Source organism: Solanum dulcamara, chromosome 10, assembly GCF_947179165.1.
Source record: "Solanum dulcamara chromosome 10, daSolDulc1.2, whole genome shotgun sequence".
Taxonomy (NCBI): domain Eukaryota; kingdom Viridiplantae; phylum Streptophyta; class Magnoliopsida; order Solanales; family Solanaceae; genus Solanum; species Solanum dulcamara.
Genome location: NC_077246.1, coordinates 6528750 through 6542245, shown reverse-complemented (window position 1 = coordinate 6542245; position 13496 = coordinate 6528750). Strand labels below are relative to the sequence as shown.

At 33.4% G+C, this 13496-nt stretch overlaps 4 protein-coding genes across 4 annotated transcripts; 1 reads left to right on the top strand and 3 right to left on the bottom strand.

The window, feature by feature from the left end:
- The first annotated feature begins 752 nt into the window (after positions 1-752).
- Positions 753-1418, top strand: LOC129871554 (probable histone H2B.1). The gene has a single exon (XM_055946496.1). It carries the CDS (start codon positions 803-805, stop codon positions 1220-1222), a length of 420 nt encoding a protein of 139 aa, XP_055802471.1. The 5' UTR covers positions 753-802; the 3' UTR covers positions 1223-1418.
- A 133-nt stretch (positions 1419-1551) lies between these two features.
- On the bottom strand, positions 1552-3405 carry LOC129871551 (chlorophyll a-b binding protein 13, chloroplastic). The gene is made up of 3 exons (XM_055946494.1): positions 3193-3405; positions 2332-2493; positions 1552-2196 (listed from the first exon to the last, which is right to left on the bottom strand). The coding sequence occupies exons 1-3, from the start codon at positions 3316-3318 to the stop codon at positions 1687-1689; spliced, it is 798 nt and encodes a 265-aa protein (XP_055802469.1). The 5' UTR covers positions 3319-3405; the 3' UTR covers positions 1552-1686.
- Positions 3406-4333: 928 nt separating this feature from the next.
- On the bottom strand, positions 4334-7643 carry LOC129871553 (60S ribosomal protein L18a-like protein). Its single transcript, XM_055946495.1, has 4 exons — positions 7295-7643; positions 6043-6124; positions 4799-4913; positions 4334-4622 (listed from the first exon to the last, which is right to left on the bottom strand). Exons 1-4 carry the CDS (start codon positions 7524-7526, stop codon positions 4575-4577), a joined length of 477 nt encoding a protein of 158 aa, XP_055802470.1. The 5' UTR covers positions 7527-7643; the 3' UTR covers positions 4334-4574.
- Positions 7644-8284: 641 nt separating this feature from the next.
- On the bottom strand, positions 8285-12796 carry LOC129870583 (persulfide dioxygenase ETHE1 homolog, mitochondrial-like). The gene is made up of 9 exons (XM_055945399.1): positions 12561-12796; positions 10987-11115; positions 10760-10867; positions 9864-9998; positions 9359-9400; positions 9165-9224; positions 9029-9082; positions 8673-8697; positions 8285-8579 (listed from the first exon to the last, which is right to left on the bottom strand). The coding sequence occupies exons 1-9, from the start codon at positions 12684-12686 to the stop codon at positions 8491-8493; spliced, it is 768 nt and encodes a 255-aa protein (XP_055801374.1). The 5' UTR covers positions 12687-12796; the 3' UTR covers positions 8285-8490.
- Between the last annotated feature and the right edge of the window lie 700 nt (positions 12797-13496).

Sequence of the window (13496 nt, the reverse complement as noted above, 5' to 3'; positions counted from 1 at the left end):
TAGATATTTTTCTCTTTAATATATAATACATTTATTACATATAAAATTATTATTCGATTGACCTTTTTTATGTTGATAAAATTAAAAAGGGAAAAGGGTCAAAAATACCCTTAAACTATTTGAAATGAATAAAAATGCCCTCCATTTATAGTTTGGTCTGAAAATGTCCTTACCATCAATACTTTGATCCAGAAATGCCCTTATTGTTATTTAATGGGTCAAAAATGCCCCTATTATTATAAAATGGGTCAAAAATGCCTTTTTTTTATATATATATATGTATATATATATTTTTTATTTTTTTAAAAAAAAAACAGATCTTGTTACTTATAAAAATATTATTTTTAAGGAACTCTATTCTTATTTTCTTTCTTTTTAAACCACTTTAAGTAATAAAAATGTAGGAAATTATTTTATTTTTCGTAATCTCATTTTATCAATTAAAATAGAATAATTTCATATACTCTAAGTTTTAACGAATAATATATGTCATATATATAAGATCATAATAAATTCTTCATTAATTTTTATTCAAATAACGATAAAAATAATTATAATAAAATAAGAAATATTTTGAAATACAAAAATACCCTTAAGGAATAGGAAGGAGATCTACTACAATTTAATTCATCCTTCCTTCTACACCGTTGATTTACTATAACATCAAACGGCTCAAATTCACGATCCGCGTCATCCAAAAGTAACCAATGAACATCTAGCCCCAAACTCCTATATAATATATCTCTTCATCCCTTTTACTTCACACAATTCAAACTCAAAAAGCCCCCAAATTTTCTTACTGATGGCACCAAAGGCAGAGAAGAAACCCGCAGAGAAGAAGCCAGCGGCTGAGAAGGCTCCTGCCGCCGCCGAGAAATCAAAGGCCGGCAAGAAGCTTCCTAAGGACGCTGCCGGAGACAAGAAGAAGAAGAGGTCGAAGAAGTCGATCGAGACTTACAAGATCTACATTTTCAAGGTGCTGAAGCAGGTTCATCCAGATATAGGAATCTCAAGCAAGGCTATGGGTATCATGAACAGCTTCATCAATGATATCTTTGAGAAGCTTGCTCAGGAATCTTCTAGGCTTGCTAGGTACAACAAAAAGCCCACCATCACTTCTCGGGAGATTCAAACTGCTGTCCGATTGGTCCTTCCCGGTGAATTGGCTAAGCACGCCGTCTCTGAGGGTACTAAGGCGGTTACCAAATTCACCAGCTCTTAGAGATGTATTAGTCTTGCATCGATTTTTCTGTTGTGGGCTTGTGATTTTCAGTTAGTGTTTGGTTATGTAAAGAACGGAAAAATTGAATATAACATAGCTTTGGATGAGTGCCAAAACAATGAAATTGAATTGATATCCAATTTTTCTTTTTCCAGTAGTAGATTTCTATTCAATTAATCTATTCTAAATAGTTCGATGTTGTTACTCTTTTCATTTTTGCGGTCTCTTTTTCTTTTTCTTACTGTTTTGAAATGTTTTATTTAAGTCGATGGTTGGTTCTACATTTCTATCTCTACGAAATAGGAATAAAATTTGTATAAACAAGTTGATTGTGAGAAATATTACTTTCATAAGAGAATAACAACTAAACTCAAAATGATTTCATCTACAACATATTTGCATTTCTGAAGGGTTCAGTTACACAAAAGTAGAGTACTTTTGGAAGAATTGAAACATATATCATTTTAAGATCCAGGAACAAACTTAGTGGCATAAACCCAAGCATTGTTAGCAACAGGGTTATCAAGGTGATCCAATAGGTTTTCAAGAGGACCTTTGCCGGTAACAATAGCTTGAACGAAGAATCCAAACATGGAGAACATTGCCAGTCTTCCGTTCTTGATCTCCTTCACCTTGAGTTCAGCAAATGTGGCAGGGTCATCAGCTAGGCCGAGTGGGTCAAAATATTGTCCACCGGGGTATAAATCGTTGCCTTCTCCAACTCCAGGAAGTCCATTAATTCTAAAACCTTCAACAAGTCCCATAAGTACCACTTGGAAACCTAGCACAGCTAGAATACTCTGAGCATGGACAAGGTTAGGGTTGCCTAAGTAGTCAAGTCCGCCGTCACTGAAGATTTGTGCTCCTGCTTTGAACCATACTGGTTCTTTGAAGTCCACTTTCACCCATTTTTCAAGAACTTCTGGGAAAATGCAACCTAGTGCACCAAGCATTGCCCATCTCCCATGGATAACCTTAATCAACAAACAATAAGCTTAGTGGTGGATTTAGAATTTAGACGCTATGGATTTTGCTATAAGCAGGACTTTATTTTTTTTTATAAGTGTGTCAACATTTAAAGAAGTGAACAGATGGACAAATCACTGTACCTCAAGAGCTCTGTTCTTGGCAAAGGCTTCGGGATCAGCAGATAAACCAGCAGTGTCCCATCCATAATCACCAGGGAATTCTCCGTTGAGGTATGACGGAGTTTGAGCAGAAAAGGGTCCCAAGTACTTGACACGATCTGGTCCGTACCACAAATCATTACTCTGACAAATGCCAGGAAGGAAACAAGTCACATAAAATCCAGGAGGAATGTATAGTTGGGATTTCGGATATAGGTTGGGGGGTTTTAGGCTATTTTCTCTTTTTCTTTTGTTGTTTCTAGTTTGCTCTGTAATATTAACTTCTTTTAGTATGCTAATAAAGCTAGCAAAATCTAGGTGTTCTCCTTTCTGGATCTTTAACCCCACCCCACCCCACCCCCAAACGCACACTCCGACAGAAGCGAAGCTAGATTTTTGAGTTTATAGGTTTTAGATTATAAAAAATGTAGTTAATCGGGTTCTAGATAAATTATTTATACATATCAAGTGAATTTTTGCATTATTACAAGGTTTGGACCAAAATCAATTAGTTCTCAACCCATAAGCTACACTTATACTCTAACCCTATCCTAGGTGTTTATTTTCAAAAATAAATTGATTTTTGATACCATATAAGTGAATTCTAACTTGTTACAACATGTTAGTTATCATTTTTACCATGTTTGTCCTTCAGTACATAAAATGTTACCCATAATCATCTTACAAATAACCCGCATTTGTAAGATGTGTGCACTAAGCTTCCGCTACATGCCTTACCCTGTATTTCTACAGGAGGCTATTTCCGCAACTCACAAATACAAGACGAACATAGATAAAAAAAACTAAAACATGGAAAAGGAAAGGGGATGTATATGTATATACCATGGTGAATCTAGCATTGCCCATAGGAACAAAATCTCTAAGAGGGTTAGCATTCTTGGTTTGTCCCAAAAATGGTGTTGCTCTAACAACTGTGGTGGAACTTACTGTTGCTGCCATTGATGCCATTTTCTTCAACCTTTCACAGTTGATTTTTTAAATATATTTTGTGCTTGGCAAATCTGGATGGTTCTAAAGAGGGAACTGATTCTTATTTGTATAGAGAAAGTGAGAATCCTACGTGGGTGGCTAATATTGCACAAGTGGAAATTGTGGTTGGAAATATTTTGTGTTTTGTTGATTAGCCAATCACAAGGCTAGAGAAGATTTGAATTATATCTCTAAGTCATATCATCCTATCCTGATTTTAATCTTTTTTTATAGTGCAAATAATCAAATAATTGAGGCCTAAAATGGAGAACACTAATCACTACCCTACATTAAAATGCACACATAATCAATTTCTATAATTAAAAAAATATGATAATGATAAATAAAAAAAAACACCTAAAGTAACACTTTTTCGCGAGTTTTTCTACTTAATTTATTAGGTGTTTGGATTTTCGACGTGAAGTATCACCAACTATTTATCAAAACACGTCTCAAAATTAATAAGTCAGCTTCATGTGGACGAAATCTTATAGGCATATTAAGTTGTCACACTTTTTGGTGATCATATTTCAAACACTTGTTCTAGTTAGTTTCACGATGTGTTTTGATAAATAATTAGTGATAATTAAGATATAAAATACAAAAAATTGATATTTCAGATTTGAAACTTAAAAAAATGATAGTATTGCATTTTTTATCATTATCTCTTAAAAAATAGCAATTGTTCTGATATTTTAGATTTTACAACTTACAAGTGAACCTATAGAAAATATTGGAGGAAAGAAACTACAAAAGAAAAAGCTCTCTGTATCTCAAAATGTTAATTCCACAGACCTTAGATTCAAATAGTGAAGGTTATCTAATATTTCTGGGAAAAGCCAAAAGTATCAAATGTGTTCCATTTAAAAGAGCACAGTTGTGCTGTGCACATTTGTACAAATTAAAACAAACACATTTGATTTAAGTCAAAATAGTGATAACTTGCACTCACATTGATTATTCTATTAGATACATGTTACTTTCCAGCAGCATATAACCCTTGCCCGAACACGGGAAAGTTCTAACCCATTGTTAATGCAAGTTACCGGAGAATTCTGGTGCAATATAATGTAAATTCAGCTTAATTACAAATGCATATACTCTTATTCACAAGCAGATCACAAAATACAAGAAGGAATCAAAGATATGCAATTTTTACTGAAAAGAATGCAAATCAAGCAAAGCCAGATTGCATTCGTATATGAATACACACAGATTGATCAACCACTCTCCAGTCAAGTCTTCGACAGACCAAATACGAGGACAAAAGTAGCAAGAACAGCCTGAAAAATGCAACACACGATAGTATTATTACATCACATGAGAGATTAAGTAGCTATATGCGAATTGGCTATGGTTTTGTTTTTCAAACTCTGATTAAGTTGCAAAACCTTGACTTTGTAGCCAAAAATGTATCATCAGTTAATAGATTTGCTGCCTAAGAAAACAGATGACTTACAGCAATGGTGGACGCGATGTATCCTGGTTTCTCTCGAGGATCAATTTGTGCACAAAGCAGGACAAATGCAGCTAGATACCAAGGGATGCCAGCAAGAAGGAAACCGATAATGAACCTTCAAAAAAATGAAACAGACAGCTAAGTATCATCGAATGTGAGACACCTCGAAATACATAAGGTCAAATTACAGGATATTATAGTTTCTTAATCAACTAACATGTTCAACAGAAAGTTCTTGTATTATCCATTGTTCTATCACAGATCCCTTGGCCTGTTCTTTATCTCTACTGGAACAATATATATGTATATACACGCTTTAGTAACTTTATTTCTTCTCCTTCGTAGAGAAAAACGTTTGTCAAAAAGCTCCTTTTTAGACAATGAAGCACAAGGATGCTGCAGCATTTGGTTTTAGGCCTTCCCAACAACAGCAACAAAAACAACTATGCCTTAGTGCGAAACAAGACAGGGTCACCGCAATTCCAACTAACAATGAAAACATAGGAAAGTAGAAATCCTGGAGGGAAAAGAATATCACCAGCATATTTGAAGCTTCAAGTCACTAAATGCCATTAGTCTCTCTTTCTATATTAAGTAAGTTTTCCAATTCATACATTCTACGTAGAAAATTTAAGACCACAAGATTAAAAGGACTCTACACATCTTTAATTTAAGATCATAAGATTCAAAAGTATCCCTTTATTTCTTAAACTTCGTGCCCAGACAAACTAAGACACTTAAATTGGGACGGAGGGAGTATGTTTCAATCAATCCACTTTTTCTTTTCAATGATTCTTTTCAAGTTACTAGTTTCTCCCAAAACGAGCTCTCTTGGAGGAGAATATGAAAGATCAAGGACACGATTTCCAACACCCATTCAAGGAAACATTCAAGAGTGTTTTATTACTTTTCATTGATTTCCTTGGTCTTTGATGGTATGTATTTGGAGATTGAATCTGTCATCACTATATTTGCAAGGCACATTTACCTTGTACTAACCAAGACAGGAAATGACAAGCAAATCAAGAGAATAGAATACAAAGCAGAGGGATAACAAAGAAAGATCATCACTTAGCCTCTAATATACATTTGAGCAAGACTATAAAGTAGTATTAGTCGTATGGACAGATCGGAACTGGTACAGAAGATAACTACTAATATGCAAGAAACATATGTTACTAAAATGGACAAAGCAATATGAACATCTTCTGATTAATTAAGGGGAAAAGAAAAAAGAAACATACATGAACCATCCAACACCAATGCCACAGCAAGGAAGGCGATGCTGTCTCTCGGGTCTTCCCTCAGGATCAGGAGCAATATAACCTAAAACATCAGGAAAAGTGGCAGAAAATTTAAAGTAACAAACTGACAATAGTTCCGAACTTCTAATAAATTGATGCTCCAAATGTTAGAACTCATCGATAGCCTCATCATAGTGCCTTAAAAATATAGAAAAGTATAATCCTACAAGACTATTTCCTCTTAATAGGATATATCAAGTTTAACATTTCTAACAAAGGGTGAATGAATTGTAGCTAATCAATCAATCAATCAACGGTGCTTCAATCCCAAACTTATATATGTAGTCAGGATAGGCATAGGTGTGTCTAGTATAAAATCAATTAAACCCAAAATTTTCGACATGGATCATGAATACATATATCAAAAAATCAACAAATATAAAATTCTTAACCTATAATTTCAATAGGGTAATGAGTTCACTGGTAAGAACCTAAAGATTGAACCATCAAATTTAAATCATGTATCCGCCTATGGAATAGGATTTATTTTTATAATTATTCTTCTAAGAAAAATCATCATTTGACTATTTTTACAACCTACCACAAAGCTTCTTATGGCTTCATTTCAAGTTAGTTCAACATAATTGTCCCTATCAAAGTCAATTCTGCCCTAAAACATGAAAATAACATCAAAGACACAGCCAAGATTTTTAATTTATGAGTTCTGGATCACAATCCTTTTTTGCTTATTGGGTTCTGAATAGATTATTAACTGATCTTTTTAAAAACATAATACAGAGTTTGAGCCAAAGCTATTGAAGCTCCACCAAACTCTTACCTATAAGGGTGCCCCCAAATCAAAGACTCACAGAAATTGTGAAAATTTATCTAGGATTAGATTTTGAAAACATTTCTTCTTCAAAAAAAATTCAGTTGGGAGAAATTTCATTTTCACTCACAAAAAGTTCAAAATATTTTCCTAATAAAATGCATATCCAAATACAACTTCAAAATATATAACCAAACGGGATAAGTACTTTTCTTGAGCTTGTGATTGCAAAACATTGAACAACATTTTCAATTAGGAGGTTCAAAATCTGAAAAAGTAACTAATAAACTAACCAAAAGGGTTCGACATCTACTCTCTTTCTCTATATATAATTTTTTTTTTAACTAGGTATAAATAGTATAATTTTATGGGGTCGGATGAAGCCTGATTAGTGTAGGAGCAGAGAGAGAGTGGAAGAAGAACCTGGCACAGCCTGATAACCATGAGCATAGTATTCAGGAGAAGGTGTCCCGGTAGCGCCAGGCGGAGGAACCGGCTGAGGAAATCCCATCACCGGTTGAGAAGATGCTTGAAAAGTTCCATATTCAGGGGGAGGTGGCGGCGGTGGCGATTGGTCTTCTCCGTGGTGGTGGTGGTGGTGATGGTGGGGGAGATGGTGGTGGTGATGATGACTCTCCTTGCCTTCTTCACTCATTGAATCCAAAAAGTTAATTGTTGAAGTTGTAGTTTTTGGAATAAGTTTTGACTTGTGAATTTTGGATCGATATTATTTATATTTGATGAACTGTTATTCGTTGTCTATGTTGTTATGATTGACTAATTATGAGCTTCCACGTGACTATGTGCAACTGCATTTCAAATTTAGAAAAATAATTAATTTTGGATAAGTATTGACAATGTAGAAAAGTGACCCTCATGTTGGAGGTAGCAACACCAACAACTATTTTTAATAAGGAATAGATATGAATAAGTAGTATAAAAAGTCCTTAAATAGTTTCTGCAATAGAAAAATCACTTAATTTCATTTATTTTTTCTAATGGGATATTTAAGCGAAATTGAGTAATTTTTTTATTTAACAAAATTGATTTGGTGATATTTTGGTAAAGTTAGTTTAATGACTTTTGTGATACTTCGGTAAAGTTCAAAAAGGCTTTTCATTGCAAGAAATAATTTAGTGACTTTGGTGAAATGAAGAGGGACTTACATGTGGTGTTGGTTGACCTTGAAAAAGCATACGACAAAGTCTAAGAAGAGTTTCTATGAAAATGTCTGGAAGTAAGAGGTATTTCTGTAGCTTACATTAGAATTCGAAACACGTTGCAGGATCATATTAGGTAGGTTGTTGTAGTAGTAGTACTAGTCTCATTCTTACATTTGTTTTTTCTTAAATCTCTAGTATTACCTGTTTGATTCTTACATTGGAGCAACCAACTATGAAGAAGAGGATCAAATAAAAGAATCACTGTTTTCATATTATGAAGTTTCATAAAACCAGTCAAGATTCATATTATCACAGGAAAGCTCTTATAAACTCATTGGATAACCAAATATTTAATATTCAATATTTCCACAAACATATATAAACTCAGTTTTCACTTTCAAATGTGTATATCCCTGCTCTCAATTTACAGCTTCTGGTACCATTAAAAGGATCAAATCAGAGATCAGATTTCGTCTCTTGCAATCCACAAACCATGTTAGATGGAACTGCTATGTCGATCATTTTTGGATATGACAAATTCAAATCTGTAGGAAAGAAGTGCCTTAATCAGCAACTAAAGATTGATAAAAAAAGCTATTGAGAGGGAAAAAGGGAAAAAAATTGAATGGCTTACTCACTTTGCATGATATTCTTGAAAGTTTCCTGCAAAATTGTTAGTTTTTTTAGCAACATGAGAAACAAGAATTGAACGAGGTTTTCTTAGAAAAAAGAAGAGAAATTAACAACAAACGCGTATAGTTAGAATTTTTATGTAACTATAGTCAACTCTATGATGCAAACGGAAAGCAGCTAGATGACTAATTGAACAACTAAACTCGCATTTTTGTCCACTTCGGTAGCTAAAGACAGATCTTGTCAAGTTTTCCGACCACAGAGGAATGTGAATTGAGCATGTTCCCTCACACTTTAACCACAAAAGGATGAGCTTCACGTGAAATTAAAACTACAGTAAAGACTACTAGTAGAGAAGTACCTTATCTTTTGTCAGGCGAGGATTGTAAAGCAACTCCTCCCCCACTGTGCTGACCTGCAAATGAAATGCACTAGTGTAAACAAGTTGAGAACCGCCACTTCATAACCTGAAAAAAGGATAATAGGTATATCCTTACGGTGAACCCCTTGTAGTCATGAGCAGGATATACTAATGTGTCTTTGGGCAATGTGAAAATCTGTTCACACAAAGTGATGATGAATCAACAACAGTAAGGATAAGAAAAGAACGGAACATTCAGAATTATATTGTTCTTCCTTTTAGAATTCGGGTAATTAAATTCATAGAAGGAAACAGATATTATATCCTTGCCTGCGAATGAACAGAATCATATAATTTGTCTGAACTTCCACCCTGCAGAAAAGTAAGAAAAATAATTAAAATTTGATACTAATAGACAGAAAACTTTATTTCATTTCCTGAACTCCACCTCAAACTACTAACAACTAAAGATCAGGATATTATGAATTGCCTAACGTAATTATACCTTGATTTAATCATGCAAATTGGACGATATCTGTTCCTCAAATTCTCAGCAATGGTATTGTAAATCCAAATATGATGTTAACAACGACATTTTTCAGTAGTTTTTTCGGTCTAAACCACCCTTTACTTGTCCCAACAGAGTACTAACCCCATCCCTCAAGAATATTCTCAAACATAGAGCATCGTTAAGCTTTTGTAAGAACTAAATTGATTAAAATCATAATGGTTTAAGGACCATTTACATGAGCTTGAGCACAAACTCACGATTTCTTTTGGTCAAACGGTCCAGCATAATTCAACTAAAATCACGCACTACATCAGGAGGATGTACCTGAAAGTCTGTCCTTCCACATCCCCTTATCAATAGAGCATCACCAGTAAATGCCATCCTTGGCTGAGGCTGATTGACTCCATCTCCTGTAACATAGGTAACACAGCCTACTGTATGACCAGGAGTTGCACGAACCTGTAATAAAGTTTATTAGAATATAGCTCGAAGATGGAAGGTAAATTTCAGCACTACAACCAAATATTCATGAATTATAACGGCCAACTAAGAGAATTGGTAGCTGTTTTTCTTGTTCTCCTTTGATCCCACTTTATTGTTTTTGTACTACCGAGGGATGATTATGATGGTCTAAATGAATCTACCACAACAACATTTCACTGTTCCAATCATAATACTTATTTGAGAATAAAACGGTATCAATTAATAAGATTATAACACTTTTCCCTCAATGTTTTGTACCAATAATTTAACCTGAGTTTTTCGTTACACAAGTACTAATTTTAAGGTGACTATATATTTCATTTTTTATAACGACTACCATGGCCATGGGGCAGGCACTAATGCTTTCTGCAGCAAACGAAATATCCAATTAAGTGCTTTCGTTCAGCTCCATTTTTCCTTTGCCAAATTTGTTGCTCACTAGGCCCAGTACATTAAATGAATCAAAACAGTTTCATTCTCATCTCAAACAAAATCACATGGCTGCCATGATGATTGATGACCAACTGCACAACAAACTGTTAATAATTGTCATGTGTTTGCAAGTCAAGCAGACATGTATGACATGGTTATTTCATAGAACTGTACTAAAAAATACTTTTAAAATGGAACTTATAGAACCAAGTTCATTATTATGAATTTTGACCCCAACAATAACTTTTAGAAATATTTGAACTTAAATATCTTTTATATGCACCCTAATATATATGTCCGCGTACCTCCAGAAAGATACTTCCAAAGTAGATCTTATCACCAGGTTCAACAAAAAGATCAGCTTTTGCATTGCTTGCTTTAGAAATGACTGATTTCACATGAGGGAACTTAGTCTGCAGCAATGAAGATAATAATGAAGCACCAGGAAACAGAAGAGGACAGTTTTGAAAAAATGTAGTCAAATCCGCAAATGAAGTAATCAAGTATTATGTTCAAAGAAAATAAGTCCAACCTTAATCAAGCCAGAGCCAGTGACGTGATCAGCATGAACATGTGTGTTTATAGCATATATAAGCTTCAATCCCAATTCTTTGATTAGTGCAAGATCACGATCCACTGTTCTGTCCACGGGGTCAATCAACTGCAGTTGGATTACTTACATCAGTTAATTCCATGACTAAATTTTACGCAGGGAAACACACAGAAATGAGAGCCATGCTACCATAAATTGAACTGAGAAATAAACCAATGAGTTTCTGTTCCTTCAGCTCAAAAGGCTAAGGTAATGTTAATCAAAATTAACAGAATTTAGATTTTCATGTGTTTACGGCAACAATATATATACTTGACATTCACATCTATAATCTGTGCCTGCCTTTATATAATGGGATACCAAATTATCTATTTCTGAAACAGGAATCAAAGTAGTGTATCTTTTAGCCCCTTATCACCGCCGATAAAAATATTTGAACTGCCAATTGATTAGCTCCAAATTACCTAATCAATCTTCTTCTTTATCTTTTCAACTGATTATTAGTGGTGATTAAACTAGATTAATCTATATGTAAGGTGATCCCAAATATATCAAAGTAAAAACAGTTGGCTAAGCCTGAAATAGTCAGCTGGTAACAATTTTAGTTAATTAAATTTTTCTTCCTTCATAAGCACTTCTTGAGCTCTAGCTACTAATAACCTCAAGTTTTATCCACCTCCCTGGAGGGTATTCCTCATTTTTATTTCTTCCACTTACCCCAATGTAACTCGAACCCACAACCTATAAGTTGGAGACGATCTAGCTCGGCATTGAGCCAACCTCTCTTTACTTCTTTATTTATTTTTGAATATTTCCTTTTTTCTTTATTTACAACAGGGCAGGAGAAGGGGAAATGGGGGAGGGGATTACAAGGTAGGAAATCAAAACCTCCCTCATCAACAAAGTGAAACTTCAGTTAATCAATCAACCGAGCTACTAAGATTTTGTGAGTCAATCTCTTATTCTTAGTAACATGATCATCCATGAGCCAATCTCTCACTTACATGCATCTGGATTAATTTCACGGGATAACATGATCATTTTGTAGACACCAAAATTTTATAAGACTCTACGAGATGAGTTCTATTTAAGTATGGGTTTCTCAAAAGCTACTCTATCCTAAACCTTAATTATATTCCCTTGAGAAGCATCTCAAAAATTTTATACATTCATGAAATATTCATAAAGAGATAAAAATATGTCGAACTCTTCTGGATAATCAAATACTTTAAGAAGATCTACAAATCCTTTCATGAAGTTAGTTCGAGAAATATGCCAGGAACACCCTCGAATCATGATGGAGATCAAACATAAATCATCCTAGTTCACGGCTCTCGAATCAATGAGAAAATCCAAAGAGAAAGAATCAAGGGAACCAAAATTGTACCCGCACTATTTATCAATAACATATTCATGTTTCTTAAAATTTTATTTATGGTTGATTTATTTTCCATTTATTGCAAACACATCTATTTTACATTTACATAATCACGTTAACAAAATATCATACATCAAAATACACATTAAACAAGATTATACAGAAATAAATTTACCAGTGCTGGTTTATGAGGATGCAGAGAATCAGCAAGAAGGTAAGTATAAGTAGATGATTCCTTGTCGAATAACTGACGAAAAAGGAGTTTACTTTCTGCTGAAGACGACGTCGTATATGAATCCATTTCTGAACGACTAGAGTTATTAATTGGTAATATGAAAGATTTAAAAGGAAGAAAACTATGGGGTTTTGGCAAAAAAATAGAAGGAGGTGATGTAAAACAGCGGAAACTTAGCATCATTATATTAGTTTTTTAATACTACATGGTTTATATTATGAGATGTGAAAAGATATTTAATTTAGGCTGTGACTAGTAGAACTTTTTTTTAATAAAGCTTTTAAAATTTGCTACTCCTTCTTATCTTTGTCAAACATTATTTCTTATATTAGTTCATCATTTACTAAATTAAAATATAATTAATTAATTTTTTTTATTTTGATCAGTTTTCTTGTTTTTTTTCTTCCAATTATATCGTGACTGAAAAATAAATTAAATTAAAGAGATTGTTCTTTTGATCGTGTAATTTAATTTCGCGCTTGAAGTTCTCAATTGAATGTTGTTTCTTTGATCGTGTGATTATATTGCTTAATGACATCTCAAAGATACTTGAATAAATAAAATCGAAAAACATAAGACGTAAATGTCATTTTCAAGACATTGTCTTAAGAAAACATATCAAAACCACACGAAAAGACACAATACATGTCAATTTTTTTAGTCATATTACAAGCCTAAATATGAAATAATATATGTAAATATTGAAAGTTATAAACTAATTTAAAAATACTTACAAAGCATATTATAGTTAATATTTTTTTGTGTAAAAATAATTATATATGTATTATGTCAATTCGATTTTTTTTATTAATAATAAATCAAATTAATAATGATTAATTTATTTTTTTCAATATCAAATTAATTAAACTAAATTAT

Coding starts and splice junctions, on each gene's coding strand:
- LOC129871554 (XM_055946496.1), top strand. CDS start 803: ATGGCACCAAAGGCAGAGAAGAAACCCGCAGAGAAGAAGCCAGCGGCT.
- LOC129871551 (XM_055946494.1), bottom strand. CDS start 3,318: ATGGCATCAATGGCAGCAACAGTAAGTTCCACCACAGTTGTTAGAGCA. Junction 2,494..3,192: donor GCAATGCTAGATTCACCATG/GTATATACATAT, acceptor GGCATTTGTCAG/AGTAATGATTTGTGGTACGG. Junction 2,197..2,331: donor CCAAGAACAGAGCTCTTGAG/GTACAGTGATTT, acceptor TTGTTGATTAAG/GTTATCCATGGGAGATGGGC.
- LOC129871553 (XM_055946495.1), bottom strand. CDS start 7,526: ATGAGTGAAGAAGGCAAGGAGAGTCATCATCACCACCACCATCTCCCC. Junction 6,125..7,294: donor TGGTTATCAGGCTGTGCCAG/GTTCTTCTTCCA, acceptor CTGATGTTTTAG/GTTATATTGCTCCTGATCCT. Junction 4,914..6,042: donor ATTGGTGTTGGATGGTTCAT/GTATGTTTCTTT, acceptor ATTTTTTTGAAG/GTTCATTATCGGTTTCCTTC.
- LOC129870583 (XM_055945399.1), bottom strand. CDS start 12,686: ATGGATTCATATACGACGTCGTCTTCAGCAGAAAGTAAACTCCTTTTT. Junction 10,868..10,986: donor CTGGCTCTGGCTTGATTAAG/GTTGGACTTATT, acceptor TCATTGCTGCAG/ACTAAGTTCCCTCATGTGAA. Junction 9,225..9,358: donor ATGATTCTGTTCATTCGCAG/GCAAGGATATAA, acceptor TTGTGTGAACAG/ATTTTCACATTGCCCAAAGA.